The sequence below is a fragment of the Alligator sinensis genome, unplaced genomic scaffold, assembly GCF_000455745.1.
Source record: "Alligator sinensis unplaced genomic scaffold, ASM45574v1 scaffold313_1, whole genome shotgun sequence".
NCBI lineage: Eukaryota > Metazoa > Chordata > Crocodylia > Alligatoridae > Alligator > Alligator sinensis.
The window spans coordinates 2,804,213-2,826,082 of NW_005841939.1; the positions used below are offsets into that span (position 1 = coordinate 2,804,213).

The 21,870-nt window shown below is 41.1% G+C and overlaps 2 protein-coding genes across 10 annotated transcripts in view; one reads left to right on the plus strand and one right to left on the minus strand.

Moving 5' to 3' along the window:
• CRYBG1 (crystallin beta-gamma domain containing 1) overlaps nt 1–3,686 on the plus strand; it is a 99,333-nt gene extending 95,647 nt beyond the window's left edge. For all 4 annotated transcript variants that reach the window (XM_006019811.3, XM_006019810.2, XM_006019813.3 and 1 more), the window contains exon 22: nt 2,688–3,686. In XM_006019811.3, coding sequence (XP_006019873.1) covers nt 2,688–2,776 — 89 coding nt within the window. In that variant the 3' untranslated portion in view covers nt 2,777–3,686. The remainder of the gene's footprint in view (nt 1–2,687) is intronic.
• A 3,848-nt stretch (nt 3,687–7,534) lies between these two features.
• RTN4IP1 (reticulon 4 interacting protein 1) overlaps nt 7,535–21,870 on the minus strand; it is a 43,668-nt gene continuing 29,332 nt past the window's right edge. For 3 of the 6 annotated variants that reach the window (XM_025199225.1, XM_006019817.3, XM_006019818.3), the window contains exons 8-10: nt 19,869–20,052; nt 18,441–18,533; nt 7,535–7,662 (exon numbers count right to left, since the gene is read on the minus strand). In XM_025199225.1, the coding sequence (XP_025055010.1) occupies nt 7,546–7,662; nt 18,441–18,533; nt 19,869–20,052 (394 nt within the window). In that variant the 3' untranslated portion in view covers nt 7,535–7,545. Of the gene's footprint in view, nt 7,663–11,546; nt 11,706–11,790; nt 13,122–18,440; nt 18,534–19,868; nt 20,053–20,805; nt 20,991–21,870 lie in introns of those variants that run through there. The other 3 variants (XR_001357721.2, XM_025199226.1, XM_025199227.1) reach the window with 3 other exon arrangements.

Consider the following 21,870-nt stretch of genomic DNA (forward strand, 5'->3'; position numbering starts at 1 on the left):
ATTTATATACAGTATAATAATATATATCTTATAACACATAATTTCATATATAAAATATGCATTATATATTTGATATATATATTATGTAAAATGCATTTTTTAATGTTTTAAGATGCAGCAATGACGAGTAAGCATCTTTTTATATTATTTACTTGTAAGACTTAACTGTGACTGTCTTGGACTGACAGTTGCACATACTAAAAGGTACCCTTAAACTGCGGTAGTGAGGAGTAGCCAGACTATGATCTGCTGCTGGATTAATTCAGGAGAAACATCAGTGAGATCAGTGATATGATGAAACATAGTTGGGATCAAGACTCAGGAAAAAATAAAAAAGAAAGTTATTTCTCTGTGGTGCTAGGGTAATTGGAACACTTTGTCAGCTGAGGTGAGGTGTTTAAGCCAGCACTGGTTAGAGGTTCAACAAAGGACCACTTTCTCTGAGAACTGTTCCCCTCTCTTATGTGGCAGAGACTGACTTTGTGGCTTTCATGGGCAGAGTGCTAGATAGTCTTTTCTCATACATTTACTTAATGGGATGGAAGGTGGTCTGGCTCTTTATAAGGAATGGCCCATCATTGTTTTGCCACCTATAGCTGAAGTTGGAGCTATTATAAATCATATACGAGAGCTGAGTAGAGAGAGCTGTCTCATAAATATGAAATAATAAATAGGTTTAATGTTGGTGCTTCATACAATTTAATAGAAACTGCACTTAATCCCTCCAATGGTCCTGAACCACAATAATAACCTACCTGGATTTTTCAGCCTTATGATTCTTAAATACATTTCCCTGATCAAAATGTATGGTTATGGTGCCATCTTGTGGAGGTACTGCAAAAATACTTGGCAGCTATTTGTCTGAAATTGCCATATATGTATAGCTTTAAATTGTGTCATATTCCACTTGATATCAAATCCAGATTTTTTTGTCTTCTTTCACTGTACTGTGCAACATACACAGTTGCATCTTATTCTGCAGTACTTCAGGAATGTGTATGCCATGCTGATAACTGTTTTGTACCTTTGAAGTAGTTGTTAGAGTTACTGTTTCCTAAAATGTTGTGGGATGAAGGTTTATGTTGCTTTAACAAGCCAGATGTCATCTTTAACAGTGTTTGATTTCTTAATGAAAAATAAAATAGAGGCTTTTTCATGTACAAGATTAGCAAGGTTTGCATTACATCTAGTTGGAGTGCAGGTGGAATTCATGGTATCAGTAAACATGTAGGTCCTTATGTGATGTGGGGCCTGGTTACCTCAAACGCATTTCTTTTCCTTGTGCCAAATTGCTAAAAATGGGGTCAGCAAGAGGCACTTGAGCTTGAGCTGTCTTGGTACATGAGGGAGAGCTATAAAGGGGTCTTGACAATGCACTACACTTCTATCTGGATCTGCCAGTCTGTATTTGTTGACTTAATATATTACGGTGATTCCAACTATGAAGTTCATCCTTTGCTCAATCATTTAGGGAGAGGATGACAATTTATAAGTACTTCTAAAGTACAGTTCATAATAAATCATTATTATGGCAAAAAATCATTCTGGAAGTAGTACATATGGGAAAACAACTGTGAGTAACATAGTACAGTGAAAGAAGGGGAAAAATATCTGACTTCAGTAAAAGAGCTGAAACTAGGATTTTTCAAGCAGCATCCTGTGATATAAATATGGTTAGGAAGACCTCCTGGTTCCAGGACTATTTCTTAATTGGAAAATCGGCAAACAGAAATGTGACACATCATTTTTGGTGGGTTTTAGATTTTCTAATGGTGTGTGTTATATTTTGGGAGGTGCCTAGAAAAAGAAAAGGGATGCAGGTAGAGCAGAACAATTTAGGGGCATGGATTGAGGTTTACTCTGAGACTGGTGAAAGCTATAAACCATGTGGGTGTTTCATTATGGGACACAACCAGATTGGTCAGACTGATCTTATCAGCTCTATTCAAGCTGTGTCAGTGACCATAACTAAATGTCCAAGAAGGCTGTGCTGTCAGCAGCACTTCCAAAGAGCCAGTGGCTACCATTAAAAAAAAAAAATGTTTTTTTAATATATAGGTAAATAAAAAGTTAAAGACCATCACTAAATCCATAGGAGCAAGAAAATGCTTACATTAACTTAAGTTGTTGCATTTGTTCTATACAGTCTGAGATATGCACATGGCTCATAGCTTTGTGAAATAACTCCTTGATGTAGGCAGACAGAAATTGACAAGCCTTGAAGGCATTTCTCTACATCTTTGTAAATAGGAAAAGTAGACTTTTCTTCATCAAGTGAACTTTTTCCTTTATTGGTTACTGGTCTGCTAAAAATACACCTAAGGAAAATCCAGCCAAGGCATTTTATAAGCATGTGGTACAGGACAAAGAAGAAATGCCTTAGTCCACCCATGAGTCACAGAAGCACTAGATTTTGATGCTTTGGCTAATAAACATGTTTGCACAAGATGCTTGAGCCTTTCCATCCCTTTACTCCCTATTCCTAAAACTACACAAACAACCCTGGCTCATGACAGGGTACATAACCCCAAAATACCAAGAATATACTAATTTGCAATAGATAAAGTAGGGGGGATGAGGGCACTGATAATGTTCTGCCACTGCCAAGGTTGTTAAATGCACTTGAGATCAGTCACCTTTCAGTAACTTCTTCATGCTTTATTTTCACTTCTCAATTTTCCTTTTAGGGGGCACACAGTATGATCAAAACCATGTTGTTGTCAACACCGTCAATAAAGAAAGGTCAACACAATGTTGGGAGCCATTGATTGCGTAAGTCCACCCAATTTTATCGAGCGCAGAGAAATTATGAACCAGGAGCATTCTGGATACTACAACTAATGAGGCATCCTTTGAAGAAGACAAACGAGTTTGATGATGTGATACCTGTTCTTCCATGATTGTCATAAGAACAAACAATAGAATAGCTTCAGTTCCTTCTTCACAGTATTTGTATGTCCCTCCATCCCTGGCCTGAAGACCTTGTAGTCAGATGCAGAGTTCTCACAATTCCAGGACTGGGGTATGCAAGTGCTGTTATCCCCATGTTTTTCTTTCTTTTTTTTTTTTTTTTACAGATGGGGCACTGAAGCACAGGGAGGCTGGGTGCATTGACACCAGAGTGGTGATGAATAGTTAATCCAAAGTGTATTAAATAGGTGTCATTTTAAATGATTTTCAGAATTGCTTTTTATCAGGGAAGTATGTGAACCAATATATTAAGAAAACAGGTAACACTTTATCCCATAAGGGATTAGAGTACAACAGGTACATACATAAAATAGGCTGAGCTTTGTAATGTACTGGAGTATTCATTTACTGACAATTAACATGCAAGTGGGACATTGGAAAAAAATATGTTTTGTTTACTGAAAGTGCTTAAGAGTTGCTTGGAACAGCATTTCTAAGGAATTTTTACCAAAAAGAAATTAGAATATTTTTATGTATTTTAGTAAATTACTTACTAAAGACTTTATTTTAAAGACCATATTTTAATAAGTAACAAATCTGATTTCTAGTTTTTTTCTATTAGACAGAGGTGACATGAACCTCAGATGTTTGTTAGCAAAAGCACTGGGCTGCCAGACAGGTGCATCAGGTGTGAGGCATGCACCTATTTTATATCTGCTAGGCTGCCTTACTTTTTATAAATTAAAACTATTGTACTTCTCTGCTAGTCTTAAATTTTCAGACTTGAGGGTAATTCTAATAAAAGCACTCTCACTAGACTTAGAAACTATTTAATTTAAAATACCCTTTCTCCCCAGCCCCTGTTTTTTTTTTAATTTAAGGATAAATTTAAATGAATTATTTTAAAAGAAACTCAGCTCAGTCATTCCAGACCTCTGCCAACAGTGTCTTTCTGTTCGCAGCATACTTATTTACATTTTAACCTGTGGAGCTTGGTGTGCTCCAGCCACCTGAGGTACAGCTGAGGTGGGGCAGGGTCTATATTGAACTGAATATCGGCACAGTTCTCATAAACCAGCACAAAGGCTGATTATAGAGGTAGAAAAGAAAACTTGGACGTACACAGACCAGAGTGCCATGAAAGAACTCTGGTACATTAACAATCACAGCTCTGCAGTCCCCGTCCTGCCCTTTATAGTTACGGTTAGAAAACACTGACTTAGCAAAGAGCTTGTTCCAAGAAAAGGGCAGAGACAACTGAGGAATATTAATTAACTCTAATAGGCCATCCTGTTGCTCACCATCTCACTTGGCCCAGTGTTAAAATTGCGGAATTTTTTTTCCCCTCCTTTGTTTTTTTCATGACAGTGGCAGAAAAGCAAAAAGTAAATGTAAGCTTCTTTATTGTGCTGATGTATTTCATTCAGGTTTTGCCCAGTGTTATTAAAAACTGCTCCTAGGAGCCTCAGGGGGTGCTTTAGACTTTGTCTTAGAATATAATGCTTTCCTTTGCTGTATATGCTGCCTCACTGGACATAGGATTTTAAAACATATTTTTCTCTCAACCTATAAGGAAGTCAGTGCCTTCAGTGCTCCATGAACAATGTTTGTACAGACAACTGCAATAATTAAAATTCAGGTAGACTGTTGCTCTAAAATAAAGCTGCACTATGGTACACACTGTAAAACATTGTTTTAGTACTTTGTAGACTAGCAATACTCCTAGCTAACTTCCATGCTTAAGTGTTGTATTGATATCATGCTATGTAGATATTTGACAAATAAATCTGAATAAACCTGGTAAACCTTCTTCTGTAAATGTATATACAAATCCACTCCACATGTAGAAGACATTCAGTTCAGGCAGGAACACTGCATACTTCCCAGATGTTGTGCCTTAGCTTTATTAATGACTACTCGGTTTTTTGCCTTATTCAATCCATTATTCCTTTACCAAATGAATGCCAATGGTGAATGTATAGGAATAATGTGGCACCTTACAGACTAAATAGTTCAGAGGAGGATAAGCTTTCATAGGCAATAACCTTTTTTGGTAGATGGTAGTGGTTGGGGGAGTGTAGCAGCTTCTTTTACATGGAAATTTCTCTAGTCCAAATTATATCAAGATCAAGCTGTCATTTATACAGCATGCACCTTTCCCCCCAAAATTAGCTGCTGGAAGTTGGGATGCACATTGTAAGTGAAGAAATATGGTAACAGCAATTTCTGTCTTGGGAAAGCAAAAGTAAAACTGCAGAGAGGGCTCTCTTCCCCCCAGCAGACTCTCAAAGGAAGATGTTTTTGAAAGGCAGTGAAGAAAAAAAAAAGTACTGTCTTATTTGGGGGCATGCTGTATGCAAGAAAATATGGTATTTAGGGAGGACTAGGGACATGTCTTACAGCAGAGTCCCCTGGTAGAAAGAGAGCATATATCAGCAGGGGAAGGAGAAAGAGGATGGTAGGACTACCAACTCCCTAAATAACACAAGCTGACAGAAGCACTCTTGTCACTATAACTGCACCATCCCTGGGCTATGCTGGCTAGGGTTGTTAAAGTAAAAAAAACCTGACTTTCCTGTGTTGGTAAGGATGTAAGTCAGCAGAACTTTGCAGTGTAGATCGATCAAGTCTGACTTTTGGGCACTCTGAATCTGTTTCCAACTGAATCAGTAATTTAAGCACTGAATGACTTTTACTACTGTTCTACCAATCCCTAGACATCAGCAGATGATTTATGCCTACTATAAGGCAGATGGATGGTACAGATTACATCTGAAAGCACCCTGAAGTGTGGTTACAAAGAGGATGGAGCTAGACTGTTCTCAGTGGTGGCAGATGACAGAACAAGGAAAAATAGTCTTGAGCAAGATGCAAGGGAAGTTGGGGTTAGATATTAGGAAAATCTCTCTTACTAGGAGGGTAGTAAAGCACTGGAACAAGCTACCCAGAGAGGTTATAGAATCTTAATCATTAAAGGTCTTTAAGACACAGAGGATGCGTCTACATGTTGCCCTACGGCAACGTAGCAACACGGTACATTGCTATATGGTACATTATGGCAATGTAGTAATAATGTGGGTCTACATGCGATTACCAGCTATGTTGCCATAGTAGCATGCTCCTCTGATATAGCTTGCCACTATGGTGCCATAGCAGTGAAATCCAACTGCGCACCACACGCATGGTGCAGTAACCACCACCCATACTGCGTCATGCTTTACTACTTCCAAAAGGAAATACTAAAGCACAGGAATGTGTAGACATGTACAGACAGACAAAGCCTTGGCGGATGCTATACGTGGGGATGGGCCTGCTTTGAGCAAAGAGATGGACTAGATGACCTCCTGAGGTCTCTTCCCACCCTATTTTTCCATGATTCTAATTCCTTCTCTTTGAGCCAACTTATAGGGCACTTATGTGGGTCAAGCCTGGATAGTTCTACTATAGTCAGCAAGGCAACAAGCTGCAAAAATAAGCCTTCTAGGGATAAAGCATGAATTAGTATGGTCGACAAAGTAAGACTAAAGGGAAGGAGAAAGTGTATTGAATTTTAGTAAGGGCAATTAAAGATGTTCTGCAACCAATACAGAAAAATCCGTATGACAGTGGCTATGGGATAAGGAGAGAAATAGGAAGTCTGATGAAATGAAAATTTTCACAGCAGAATAATTAGGATTGGGTTAACTAGAATTTTTATTCCTTGGAGTTCCTAGTTAAGTCATCGAAGCAACTGGTGGTTAGTGAGTCTTGGTGAGAGGCATGGGTACAGTGTTAAGAGTCCATTCATCTTTGAGTGTAATTGGGCGAGGAGGGGAAGGTCAACCTTCACACAGTAGCTAAAATTCAAATCCTTTGTCTCTTAAGTACTTGGTGCCTGTCTCCCAGAGCAGAATCCAAAACCTGGGATAAAGAGCCTTGGCTCACTAAATCCTGTCCCTCTGCTGCTTACTTGGGATTCAGAGCCTGAAGCTCTCTGCTGAAGGCAGATGGCTACTGCCATTCTTCTAAAGAAGGAAACAAGGCTCCCTCCTATCCCTGCCCTTTTTTTAAACATGCCTGTAGGAGGAGAAAAAAAAAGTGCTGGTACCCACCTTTATACCATAACCTAATGGTTATGCAGTTGCCCTGTAAGTAAGAGACCTGGTTTCACTTCCCTGATGTGTCTGAGGGGGTGCAATCCCCTCCCCTTAGTCTCCCAGGGCCATTCAGTTATATACAGAAGTAGATCTAGACACCTAGTAACAGATAAAACAGCTATCAATTTAATCATCCTGTCCTACTAGTTTTTGGCAACCTGTGCAGTCAACAGTTCCTCCCAACACTGCTGTAAATGACTTGGTCCAAAAAGAGCATTAGCATTTCTTTCTCAAATCCAACAACTGGTGAAGAATGGATTTAAGACGGGGCTTCTTTATACTGGTAAATTTAATATTAAATTAAACAGTTTAAAAAACAAAATATACCCCCCACACACCTCTCTCACCTGCTGCTCAGAGGCTGTGAAGCCAGGAAGTTTTTACACCATTTGAGATGCATTTACAAGAAAAAGCTACTTAACTCCGAGCAATTTTATGTTCCAGTACCATATCCCAGATAGAACAGATTACAAGCAGAACAACATGGCTCCAAGGGACATTATATTTTATTGAATAAACTGATCACTATTTTTCCATGTACGTGTCCTTGTTCCACTTTCAGAAAAGCCTTTGGAACTTCAGAAAAAGAGAAGACTTCATCAACAACAGGACGGATCTATGGAAACAAACAGTGTGTCATTTGACAGGGACCAAATGACTATTAGTCTATCTTTAAAATCCCCTTCCTTCAAAAGCATAAGACAGTAGTTTATACTACCCAACCTAAGGCATTAACAATATAGTCCTCTCTTCGGGGCTCTTCTTTTAACGGGGCCTGTGAATTAACCAGATGCCGTGGTTCCACCCTGTTCTACAACTGATAGTCCAAGAAGGATATATGAATACAATAAACATCTTCACACCACTCTACACTGGAATAATAGGAATCGCTATTTTGTGTTGTACTTGGCATACATACGCACAACAGGCTTTTCAAAATCTCAAAGATCAGATTTTCAAAGTTATTCAGGAGTCTTAACTCAGGGCCAAGTTTTTAAAAAGGTATTTGGGCATGTTAAGACAGTGGCACCTGTGCTCCTAAATCAGTCACATTTGAAAATCCTACCCATTCTGCATTCCTATAATTATGGACTAAGAAATACAGCTTCTTTCAGCTATTTCAATGTCTTAATTTTGCAAATCAGTTGCAGAGACAGCTTTAATGTGATCTTCAAATGATTAAGGTACATCAACCAAGTTCATTGTCCTAATCACTAAGAGGCAATCAGGAAAGATTCATTTTTTCTCCTAATATTTTCCTCACATTTCTGTTACTAATGGCCACCATTTCAGCCGTACCCATGAAGATGGAAAAGCAGCAACACTTCTCACTGATAGCCAAATAGAGAATGCTAGAAAAATATCAAGCGTTGAGTCAACCTCCCAAGGCTGAGATAATAAGCCCTACAAGAAAATCTTCCCGCAGGTTGCTCCCATACTTTGGATTGCCTACAGATGAGCTTTCTGTTTGTTCCTGCATCACTGGACTGTCCCTAATCTTCTTATCAGGAAAGCACATTAGCATTAGATGGTTTTGCATCTAGCTCCTGCAGTGATCAGAATGCAAACAGTGAAATCCTAAACACACTACTGGTTATGCTAGAAAAGCTGCTTAGTCCTTAAGGCACTTCTTGATGATAAATCTCTTGGGAAAAGTTGCTGTTCCCTTCTCCCCTCTCCTAAACTGTCCAATTGAATTCTTTAAAACAGATGATTACCTCCTGAGCTCCCATATTTAAATACCTGTAAAAGGCTCAGGCATAATGCAATAATACAGAAACAAACTACTGGTACATTTCAAAGACCAGAGCTCTTTTATAAGCACTTGAGCATACTGGCTCCTTCAGCCTTTAGCTCTAACTTAAACGCAGAGACACATTTACAGAAACAGTCCAGAAAGCAAGTGCACAAAGCACATCAACAACAAGCTGTTCCATACATGTGTTTCCCAAACAGGCTTTTGAAACCTGGCACCATGACACTCCTCCCAGCAGCTGCACAAATGCCAGCTAGCAGCTGAGATGCTTCATCTCAGTCCTTTGCTCATCCCCTCTAATTTTCAATGTCTTTGTGTACAAATCCCCGAAAAAAAGCCCAAGAGCTGCAACAGATTAACTGTTCGCTTTGCCTTCTCTGACTACAATAAACCAGGATATCAGTCCTGAAAGAATGCTGTTTGATGAGTGTAGGAAATCTTATAAATCCTGGTTCTAAACTGGGTCTGTCACACAAGCAGGATGAAGACAAACAATACTGGCATATTCATCCTGATGGTAGAAAATGTTTCAGGCTGCAGTATCACCTGATCTCCATCACCTGGCTTCTGGTTTGGAGACCTGAATGGTGCCAAATGTAGAACTACAGTTCCTGATGGTTGGTGAGCTAAAGATCAGAATTAGCATTTTATTCCTCCTTAAAGATGCTCTTGAAATAAATACACACCAGCATATCATTCTGCAGAGTGCATAAGGTTGATATGCCTGAACACAGGGACTGTTCAGGAAGAGTCTGACCCCTTGCTCTGAGGACAGGCCAGACAGATGCTGCATACCATCTCCTAATAACTAACTGTTGGAGCAAAAGTGACTGAGGACAAGACATACTTGTTTGCTGTCCTGGCCAGAGGACCAGTGCTGACCACAAGTTCAGGGAAATGGCTAAAGACGCAGAGCTCCGCTGAGAGACCTCACTTACCTACAAAAAAAGGCTTCTACTAACAATACTTGCAAAGTTATACTTTAGTTTACAAAGAAACCAGGAAGACTATGAGGGATTTTCCCCCCCTGCTTTCTGAGCAGACTAGTTGCAGGGGGGGAGGTCTGGCCTGTGGAAGGGTGGAGATATCCAAACAGTAAAGGGGAAAAGAAGAGAACAATCTGTTGTGTGGAGTATGTAGAATGAGACAGGCTGTAGTGTGAACTATAGAATTGGATACAATCTGTAGTGTGAAATTCAGAAGGGCCAACTACAGGAGAAGGAAGAATAAGCATAACTTGAAACACCAATAGTAATTATATAGAGAATGAAAAGCAAGATCGTTACTACAATCTCATCATAAGCAACTAGTGAGCATTTCCTTAAGGTTATGGCACAACCCAGATCAATCTGTGCAGCGTTCTCACCTCAGTCTAATACGGAAGGTTCCACCGTAAAACGGGTGATGGAGGGGATTCAGGTATGCCCTGAACATAACTTGATACAATTCAAAACAGCGTATGCATCATTGTCACCCAATGCTCATCTGCTACATTGTTGTAAACCTCTAGTCTGATCTGAAAGCCGGCCCTAGGCACTGCTGCAGAGACACGAATGCTAAATTGATGACCCTGGCAATCCAGAGCATTAAACATTTCATCTGTCTGGCTGATCATTCCCATTGTTTGAATAACCCTGAAAGGGCTGACAGGATCACAGTGCAATGGGTCATTCAGCCTTTACCATAATCAACTGACTAAGATAAAATTTCTTCCTGTGAGCAGGCAGGCAGCAAGGGGAGTGTGGCTGTTTGTTGAATACATGATGATATAGAGAGATTAACTGGATAATGAAAACACTGCCTAGTTGCATCCACACATCAGTCATCATCATCATCCTTCCCCCCCCCCCCCCACCCCCCTTCCCCCTTCCGTAAAGACGCCCCCCCCCTTTCCCCTTGCTGTAAGAGGCACCTATTTGTTCAGGGAAAAGGGATTAAATACTGAAGTCAGGGAGTGAAGGGATTACATGCAGCATTACAGGCACGTGTCTGAAAACAAAGATTGGATCCAAGTGATGTTTTCTTGCTCTCTTCTTAGCAGCACAGAATATACTTTAGGAATGGAGCCCTGGGCACTTCAAAATCACCTCTTTACAGATTTCCAAAAAAATTCTATTGGCTGATGCTGTTTACAAATATCCTACAGAAAGCACTGAAATGGTATCAGGGCAAATCCAGCTCTGAACTCAATAAGCTAGGACTGAGATGCTGGCTGCAAACATCTAAGTAATTAACTGCAGGTTTCGCACTGCTGCCAATTCAAGTCCATCACTACAGGTTCTTATATCTGTAGTAGGCGGGACATACCAAAGCCCTTTCAAGTCTGAGGGGAGCGGATAAGGACTGCAGAATCCAAACCCATCATTTGCAAAGCAATGATGATGACTGGCAATCTTCTCCGTGCCCTATATACAGTGAGGCCTTTACACCTGAAGGGGCTCTGTGCACTAATATTTACAACTAGGGAAGCATGGGTTTCACACACATGCCTCAATCCACAACCTTCACACACTATATTTTAGAGCACATATGGTGAAAAACATGTCACAGCTTGAGATACAGCCTAGATCAGGGCACCCCTTCTTTGGGAAGAGTCGAGTTCTGCTCAAAAACCGTAGTTACAGGCAGAGGTCCAAATGTAGGACTTGATACTTCCCTTCCCCCCGTGGCATGCCTCATGTCTTCGCTACACATATAAAGGCTTGTTGTGTACCTTACCATCACTGACTGGAAAACACGCTCACCTTGAGGGACTCTGCTACTTCTTGCCCTTTGTTTCTCTTCCTTTCCCATCCTTCTTCCCGTTTCTCTGCTGTTTTTTTAGCTGTGCAGTTCCTTCCCTGCTGCACTGCTCAAGTCCTACTTTCCACTGGTTTCACTCCCACCCTTTCTCCATTCCACCACTGAAATGATATGCAATCAAACATTTGAAGCATTGTCAAGGCTGGAGAATGAGCACTCCAGCAAGAGAATGGGAGCAAAGGAAACTCACCCCTCTTGGATATTTGAAGTTGCAGACAAATCCAAAAATATGCCACCTGCCAGATTATTCTGGTCATGCATTCAAGGGTGGCCTCACAAATCAGGAATTTTCAACAGAAGCTTAGGTACCCCAGAATCTGAATATTGCATGAATAGAAGTACAAAACATCCTAGATCTAGGATTGCTCTGATGGTTACAACCCTGGCCTAGAACTTGTTAGCACTTTAGAACTGCCTACAAAAAATGATCAAATTCATTCACACACGCACACATGCATACATATGTGCATGCACAGAAAGGCAGAATGCTCTGGTGGTTACGACCTAGGAATGGGAGGCAAAAGTACTTGATTCTGGTCCAGGTTTTATTTCCTTTCAGATCCTGGATATGTGACAACCTCTTTATAGCTTAGTTTCTCAATAGAAAAGCTTAATTAATTTGGGTTGTTACCTTGTCATCTAGGACTAAGAGTAATGTTACATTAAAAAAAAAAAATGATTTACAGATACCTGTAACACCACCATAACAGCCCATGATAATCTAGGGCAAGTACCACACAAAAAACATAATGCCAGCAGCTAAATCACAGTTAAAACTTCCCCAACTGTAGCATGGTTATGAGTCATTATGGTCTGCGGGTCACCAATAAGATCTGGAATGGGATCCACACAATGAAAAGGGGACTCAAGCCACAGAAGCATTGTCTTTACCAAGCTAAGCCAAATTCTCCTCCTCAGAAGAAACCCAGACGGTGCTGGGTTCAGTTTAAAGCATTAAACCGTCAGAGAAAGGCTTTAATCAGCACAGTGTACACATCTCATGGAGTTCTTTCATAGCAGATACTGGAAAGCTGCTGTCAGACACACTCTATCTTACTCACTTGTCCTGTAAATTTAATCTGACCACTGTGATAAATCTCACATAAAAAGAAGGCAAAGCAGTTTTGGCAGCTGCACCTCATGTTCACATCGCCTTCTTCCTGAATTAGCTTTTTCAATAGAAGGAAACCTCTCCTAATGAGAGAATCCTCTCTCCTGCCACGCCTAACCCACTCCCAGGGGCAGGTGCCGAGAAAACGGACCCCACCAGGTTTAGCAGCTTGAACATCAGTGCTCCTTTACCACAATACACAATTACATCAAGCCAGAGAGCAACACAGTTGACTAAGAGCCATCCATCTGTTGACAGCTCTAATCAAGGTTCACGCAAATGCAGATATTCCAAAAGAGCCCAACACCTCCATGGAGAGTGTAAGTTTTGTGTAAGCTCTGCTCAGAGAAATCTCATAATATAATCACAGAGCATTCTCATTAACAGCATGAGCAGGATGCACCATCTGAGAAGAAAAGAGGAACAGCTGTGTTTTAATAATAATAATAATAATAATAAAAAAAAAATCACAACATGTTTTTACATCTCCACAATGAGTGGTAGTCAGACTACTTTTTTTGATGATGGGGTATTTAACAGACAGCCTTTGCTGTCTCTCAGTAATCAACACTTTTGGGTTCTGGCCAGCCAATATGGAATGCAAATTGAAGTCAAGGACTGTCTAATGAGAAAGTGTGAAACGCACCAAGTTAAGAAGTGTAGGTGCAAGCTTTCCAATTGACCTTAACAAGGAGGGGTTGCTTTCTAGGTAGGTCTTTACTGCAAGCTTTTATTCAAGTACTGTCCCCTAATAGTCATTCCATCCACACAGAAAAGCCTCTAACAATTTAATTTGTGATGTGGTTGTGCTTTCAACCAGTGCTATCTGGCCTCTCTGAGAGACCATGCTAAAGCCAAATGCAGTCATTCATATGGGCGGCTAACCAATCCCTAACAGCAAAGAGGCAGGCCAAATCATCTCCAGCACTAGTGGCTCTCTAGCCCCTTCCCACAATCCTCCCCATGCATGCACAGGACAGCCAAGTTCTTTCCCAGTGAACTGTGGGAAAACCAGATAATAAGATACTTTGTTGTGACACTGTTAGACAGGCATAAGATGCAACAAGTTGCTTATACTAGCAACAAGTGTTTTTTCACAAAGACAAATGACTTCACAAAAAGCCCAGTATATACTATGTGCCAGCAAAAGCCCATTTTTGCCAATAAAATCTGCATCTGTGGAAGGACTATGTGCTGGTTTAGCTACCCTGGCAAACCTTTTCTAGTGTATATCTGGCCATACAGACTCTAAGTTGTTTGGGTGTATAGACAGCATTGCTGCTGTGCATGTATAGCACCTATCACAATAGCTATGGCCCATGATGGGGGGGCTCCCAGCTGCTAGCTCCCTACAAATAAATAATTTACAAAGAATAAAGGTAATGAACCCCATGTGAGATAGAGTCAGTCATGTGAGAATTGTGTGCGTGTTCCTGACTGAAAAGAGCTGAGAAATTAACCTGGTGCAAATCCCTTTTTTTCCAAAGATTCTGCCTTCAGGAACTACTCACTATTTTGGAAATGTCTTTTCAAACAAATATTTTATTTATTTGACAGCACGCTATACAGAGGCCCACGGTAAGACTTCTCCAGTATGTTCTCTGCCTAGAGGGGAGATATTTTTAAAAAGTCTGAGAAAATTCTTTTTGGTCACCTCTGAGTAATCCAAGAAGAAAAATCTCTTAAATCAGCTAAGGCACTTTTGTGACTGCTCAAACCTACTTAAAAATCATATGCCAATTTGGCATGCATGTAGCCTATGATTAGCAAGAACAACTGACAGATATGAGTTGCAGGGTTGGAATGTTGTTGTAGTTGTGATACCCATATAGGATTTTGTGTATAAATAAAAAGCATTTGAAAAGATCATCATGTGTGCAGCATGTTATCATCTACTAACTCTCACCAATGAACAGAGATCTGATAGCCAAATGTATTTCATGTTGGGGGTATCTGAAAGCTGCAATACACAATGCTATTACATACTTAAATTAATGCGTTTTCCAGTAAACCATCTTGTGAGCATGCCCATGTTGGGGAGGAACAAGAACCCACAGTACATGGTCTCCCTCATGTTGGAAGCTCGTATTCAGAGGTACATGGAATGCAGCACCTCATGGTGAGATTGCAAGAATTCCAGGACTATACTTTCAGAAAGCAGTTTTCATTTGCACACTTAAAAATTACTTAAGGTGCATATTTTTAAAGGTTTCCACCTCTTTAAATCATTACCCTAAGCAAAGAGAGAAGAGAATCCTCCAAACAAGCCATGCTTCCCTGCACAAAGCCAGTGACCTGCCCTTCCTCAAGAAGTCTCTTAATGTTCTACCTCACGGTAGACAATTTGTCCCTCCTCTCTGCCCACCAAAAAAAGTCTTTGCAAAGTTTACAAGATGATTCAATACAATTTTGAAAGGACTGAGTTAGAGTCACCCAAAAACATATTCAGCCTGCATGCTGAACGAGAATGAGAACCTGACCCAAAAGCCCACCAATAAAGGATTCCAATGCCTTCAACAGGCAATGACCACCTGCAGGGCCAGCCACCCTGTGTTTCAGCTTTTAAAATCTTCACTGAGGACACATACAGCTCCCCACTGTAACTCATGACGCTTCACAGGAAGTACCGTGAGTTACAGCTATCCCCAGGACCCAAAAGACATTTGCTGTTGGGTCTCAGGGATTGCAAGATGAGGTGCAGTTTAGGAGTGGCTGTGTCTTTCCCCCCACTCTTCCCACCTCCAAGCCCTGGTGCTCTCTTTGGAATGGGAGGGGGTGAAGGGAGAGGAGGGGGCTCGTTTTGAGGGTTACTCAGCCAGAGCTGGAGAGTGGGGCAGGTGGACTGGAGCCATCCCCACCTTGCGGGGCTCTCTGGCCCACTCTCCAGCATTGGTTGGGCAAACCCCAGAATGAGTTCCCTCCACTCTCTTTCCTCACTCCCATTCTGAAGACAGCATGGAGAGTAGAGCTCAGCTGTGTCAGATGAGCCCTGCTTCCAGCTGTGTTGACAGATATTAATAAACACACGCTGATTTGGAGTGCCTTCATCTGAACACTCATAATGAGGGTTCAGATTGTCACCCAATTGGACCTTTTTAAAGCGCTCTGCAGCCATGCACTTGTCAACCACTTTTAGTGGCAGATCATGCCTCAAACTCTTGCGTCTGTCAGAGCCACTGTCAGGCCTGTCAGCACCCCTAGGATAATCCAGTTTCATAAAAAAGTATCATTGATAACTTTGATACAGGACATTTTGTGATGGATGTATCCCTATCCTTTCCACCTCCCCTTTTCATATTTCTATGCCACTGAACATTGGTTCCCTCCGTCCGAGGGAACCAGTGTATACTGGCAACACAAATGCACAATATTAAACAAAAGATCTAAACGAAGTGCATTTTAGTCTCTTCCCACACCTTTAGCACTACAGATTTCATAGACATTAGGGCTGGAAGGGACCTCGGAAGACCATCGAGTCCAGCCCCCTGCCCAAAGGGCAGGAAGTCAGCTGGGGTCATAGGATCCCAGCAAGATAAGCATCCAGTTTGCTCTTGAAGGTGTTCAATGTAGGCGCTTGAACCACCTCCGGTAGCAGGCTGTTCCAGACCTTGGGGGCTCAGACAGTAAAGAAATTCTTCCTTATGTCCAGCCTGAAACGATCTTGAAGTAGTTTATGACCATTCGACCTAGTCGTCATCCCTTGGGGCGCTCTGGTGAACAAACGTTCCCCCAGATACTGGTGGTCACCCCTGATAAACTTATAGGTGGCCATCAGATCACCCCTGAGCCTGCGCTTTTCCAGGCTAAAGAGCCCCAGGGCTCTCAGCCTGTCATCGTAGGGTCTGCTTCCCTGACCTCTGATCATGCGCGTGGCTCTTCTCTGGACTCTCTCAAGCTTCTCCACATCCTTTTTGAATTGTGGAGCCCAAAACTGGAATCAGTACTCCAGCTGCGGCCTCACCAAGGCCAAGTACAAGGGGAGAATGACGTCCCGGGATTTGCTTGAGAAGCATCTATGGATGCAAACCAGCATTTTGGTTGCTTTACTAGCTGCAGCATCGCACTGCAGGCTCATGTTCATCTTGTGGTCAATCTTGTGTTGGTAGCTTGGAGTTGGCTATATACACCTTGGCTTTCCCCTGCTGAAATGGGGCCACCCGCCTGTCTTCTGGTGTGGATGCTTTGCCCCAAAGTTTGGTGTCATTGGCAAACTTGGCCAGTCCGCTTCTGACTCCAGTGTCCACATCATTAATGAAGATGTTGAACAATATGGGTCCAAGGACAGAGCCTTGGGGGACCCCACTGGTCACAGGACACCATGATGAGCGACTTCCATCAATTACTACCCTCTGGGTCTGACCACAGAGCCAATTTTCCAGCCAGTGGATCGTGGTGGACCCAAGGCAACAATTGGCCAGTTTCACCAAGAGGTGATCATGGGATACCAGATCGAAGGCTTTTTTGAAGTCAAGATATATGACATCAATCTCTTCTCCCTTGTCCAGGTGATAGGTCACCTGGTCATAGAAGGAAATGAGATTGGTCAAGCAAGACCTACCTGTGACAAACCCGTGCTGGCTATCCCTTAAGATGTTCAAACCATTTTATAAAGTAATAACTTACATACTGCTGGTATAATGTCTATGTAGATAAACAACCTCTGATATTATGACCTGTTTTTGTAGACACAGAATAAAAGACTAAGCAAGCACCTTTATTCTCACGATCATCTTACAACAAAAGGTACATTAGGACATCCATAAATGTATGACGTATGTTCTAAATGGCATTAGCATTCACCTGTCCAGATTATTAGACAGGTGAAAGCCAATTAAGTCTTCTCTCTATTGCATAAATAGGTGTTTCCGAACAGACTTTCACAGGCATATTCTGCATTTCTGTTTTGAATACAAGGTAAGAACAGAACACAAATGTGCTGCGACTGGCCAGGAAGCTGAACAAATTGTAACCCTGAAAAAAACCCAAAGGTAATTCTGCACCTCACTGAATTAGCATTTATTGAGTATGGCTGCACAAGGCCACAGGAGTGAAGCACTTGCTGTGGGTTCTTTTTAGGCTAGGACATTTGTGCTTAAAGCAATGAAAACAGTAGGCATGTCTATAGTACTTCTGCAGTACTCCCAAGTGTACTGTGCATTACTGCTCACAGGCTCATTGTCTCTCTTGTACACAAGAACAACAGTAGGGACCACTTTCAGGGCAATTGTTTCTGCCTCCTTTCTGGCTTTGGCTCAGTTGGAACAGGGGTGTGTAGGCAGAAGAATGCGTTTCAACAGCACACAGGTGCTATGAAGTAAGCCAAACACTCAGGGTTAAGGGAAATGTGTGATGCCACAAGCACTATCATAACACCACAGCCCATCTGCCACCACACCTGCTCTGTAGCGAACTCATCCTCACAATTTCCAGTGGCAAAAGTAGCAGCCACAGTAAATCACTTTACCTGTAACCTCTTAGATGTCATATTTTAAAATTCCTGCAATTAACCATTAACAGTGAGAAACACTAATGTATAAACTCTATATACTGGAAAGGGAACTTACCTGCGAGAGGAGGATTTTAAAGTAACACTAAAATTTTTGTCATGGAAAACCTACTGCAACATTTCATTGCTTACTTTTCCATTACACAATTTTTTTTTAAAGTCAAAGCAGCATTTATTTAGGCAATAACACAGAAGGTTAAATGACTGACTCTGACATACCTTTCCTGAATCAACCAGTTGCGCTATTTCATCCAAAAATACGCCACTTGGCGTGAAAAACGCCCATCGATAATGAACTCCTTTACAGAGGTGCTGAAATAGACAGGCATATATATACTAAATTAAAAATATGAACTAAAAAAAACGAGGGGGGGCAAAACAAGAGCTAAGACTTCAAGGGCTGGAATTATTGGTCATAGTTGATAAACTGTCACCAAAGCAGATGGTTAGACACACAGACATGGAGGCTGCGTTGCCACAATAGGAACAGAGTGAATTCTGGTGCACAATTGTACAAGTTAATTAGCTGTGAGAACAGACTTTTCTGTACAGCCAGAAATGAGGGGACTTTTTATGCAAACTACAAATTGTGCAAGGTTTTATTGTGCAAGTTTTATGTTCATATATATTAACAAAGGGAACTGAATGAACTGGAGTCCTTCTACTCAAGGCCAATGGTTCAAATCTAGCAGAAGTGATAAATGAAAGTCATTACTACCTGATGATGGGTTGCTAAGGTATACTTGTGGGGTCACATGAAACTAGCACAGCTGCTACATAGCCATATCTATTTTTTGAGGAGATAACCAACATCTGATACTGTCAGCACAGTATAATTAACTCTTATTAAAAACTCAGTGAAATATATTTACTGTATCTTAAAAAAAAAGAAAGAAAGAAAGAAAGAAGCAGCAGCAGCAGCCGCCTCTCCTTCCACCCCAACCCTCCAATTAAAGTTTTTTTTAAACCCTGGCAGTTGCTTCAAGGTCAATCTGTGATTGTTCAGTCCCAACTTCATCAACACTGATATCAAGTAAGGACTCTACAGGGCTAAAAACATAGCAAAGCAAAACAGAACAAAACACTCCAAAAACAAACTTATTTTTTCCCATGCTCAGAGTAAGAAGTCACTGAAAGAGGAATAATCAGGGTGGCAACCTTGCCACCTAGACACAGCAGAAGAAAGAGATTAAAGAAGGAATGCCTTGTTGTGGGATTTCCCTCCATGAGGAGTGGTTTAGACAAAAAAACTGCCACAGAGTAATATATCTTGTTAGGATTTCACTCAGCTAAAATTCATGGCAAAAAGTACTTCCCAATGTGTGGAGCAGGGATTTACTTGCTGCATTTAGTGCTGACTAAGCAGCAGGACTCAGGAGGAAGATTACACATAGAAAGCCACAATTAAAAATCGGAACTGTAACTCTCCCATCTCTCTGACCCAGCAGGCAGACAGACACCAATTCTTCCTCAACTAGCATCACACCTGTGTGTATTTTTTGTTTTGAGAACGAATAGTGAAGTAAGTCTGAATTTGCCCCACTGAGCATACAGAGACTAAGCAAAGCAGCTGCCCAATGTACCCATAAACTAGTTGCATCCATGGTCTGTTGCCTAGCATTAAAATATTGCATGTTGTTAACATACCTTCACAGCTTTAGTACCCATAGTGATTCCTGTTTGTAACATGCCATCTGCTACACCAAGTCTATCCATATTCAGTAGAAAGGGCGTTACCAAAGTGACATATGTAGCTCCTGACCATCTCTTGAGGAAATTTAGAGCCCATTTCTCAGTGGATCCACCAACATTATCTAGGATGAAATCAAACCTGGAGACAGGCAAAGGACATGCTTAGAAAAAAAAAAAATCACTGCGTTGCTCTGAAAATACAAAGAAAGAGTCTTGTCATTATCTCACTTAATTCAGAGCGCAGCTCGCTCTTAGCAGAGACTAGTGTAAGCTGAAATTTCCCATCTGCAGATGCACTGTATTGACATAAATTGCCTATAGCAAAGGAGCAAAGTCTCAGACCTCAAGCTAAATGCTAGTTCACCGGGCCCCAGGCCTACCGTACGTAAAGGACATTATGGTTACTACTCGTGCACTACAGGCACAACACATGAGCTAACAATGTCACTGCACAGTGGCTTAATTGTTTAGGATATGAACAAATGAACAAATTACTCCAAGTTAAAAGAGAATGAAAACTTACCTAAGAGCTGCAGCTAGTTTATATGTTTTCAGCTGCTTACCTTCCACTTACCGTAAAGTTAGAGTAGCACACAGACAGTTACCATGCATCACCTGCTCTGCAGCAAGTCCCTGCTCTCTTTTAAGTCAGTGTAACCTGTTTGTTATCCCAACCCTTTAATATTAAGACAGGTTCACATATTTTAGAGCTTCTTGGTTTTTTTCCAGCTAACATTTTACTATAAAACTTAACTCTAAAATTATTTGGATTGAAATGTAATTATCAAAACATCAATCTGAATAATTCTTTCAAAAAAGAAGCTACAATAATCCTATCAATGACAAACTTTGATTCCAAGGAAAAATGTTAAACAAAAATAAATGTATATACCTTGCCACATGTGTTACTTATCTGACACGGTTGTACTGAGTGTCAGGAATGCTGAAGACAAAGATTTCTGCGGGAGGTATCTTGTATTGGACCAACTCCGTGGTTGGAATAGACTTAAACAAGCTTTCAAATGCAGCGTGTTCTTCAGGTCTGAGGAAACACCAGGCCACAAACAGTTTGCAGGACTATAAGAATGGAAAAGAAACACTGCCAGGAGCAGCTAACAGACAAGAAAACTGCCAAAGAAAGTTTGTCTAAATCTATTCCAACCAGGCAGTTAGTTCAGTGAATAGAAGATATCACCCACACAAATCCTTGCCTCTCACATACTTCCTGGACCATCACAGCTACAATATCATTCCAACACTATCACAACAGTGAGGAATACTGAATCTATTCCCACCTGTGGCATGCTCTTACCACTGGACCAAAAACAATTTACTAACTGTTCCATGTCTCAGTGCCCTCTTCTTGTGGTTTGTGAGATTTCTTACAGAATTTAGTAAAAATGCATCAAAATGCTTGAATGGAAACTCACATTGCTATGCAAACCACAACCATATCTGTGGTTAAATAGATGAACTCTTCCCCAAAAATCCATCTTCCCTGTCTTAAACCTACCATGTAGTCTACATTTCTGATACTTTGCAAACCATATTCAAAGCTGGGTTGGAGAAAGTTTGCTTTAGGAATTTAAAGTGTTACAAACAGGGAGGCTGAAAACCCAGAAGACAAGGGAGTCTCATCAGCTAATTAAGATTTGAGTCTCCAAAAGGTATATGCAGTGAAAACTTGTTTGCTTGCTACCACCCATCTTTCAGATTAGTGGTTCTTAACGTTTTTAGATTCCAGGCACTCCTGACAGACTTGAGGCACCTCTCATTAAATTCAAGGCACTGCTCAGAAGATGCCCACTCCTAGTTCTCACTTATTTTTGACTACAGAAAAATAATGGAGCAATTCTTCTGTTGCAAAGAACTGAGCAAGACCACAACAGGTCTCACTGTTAACACTGTTGATGGTAGCCTTATGTAGAGATTAGATTACGGCTTGTATGGGATGGTT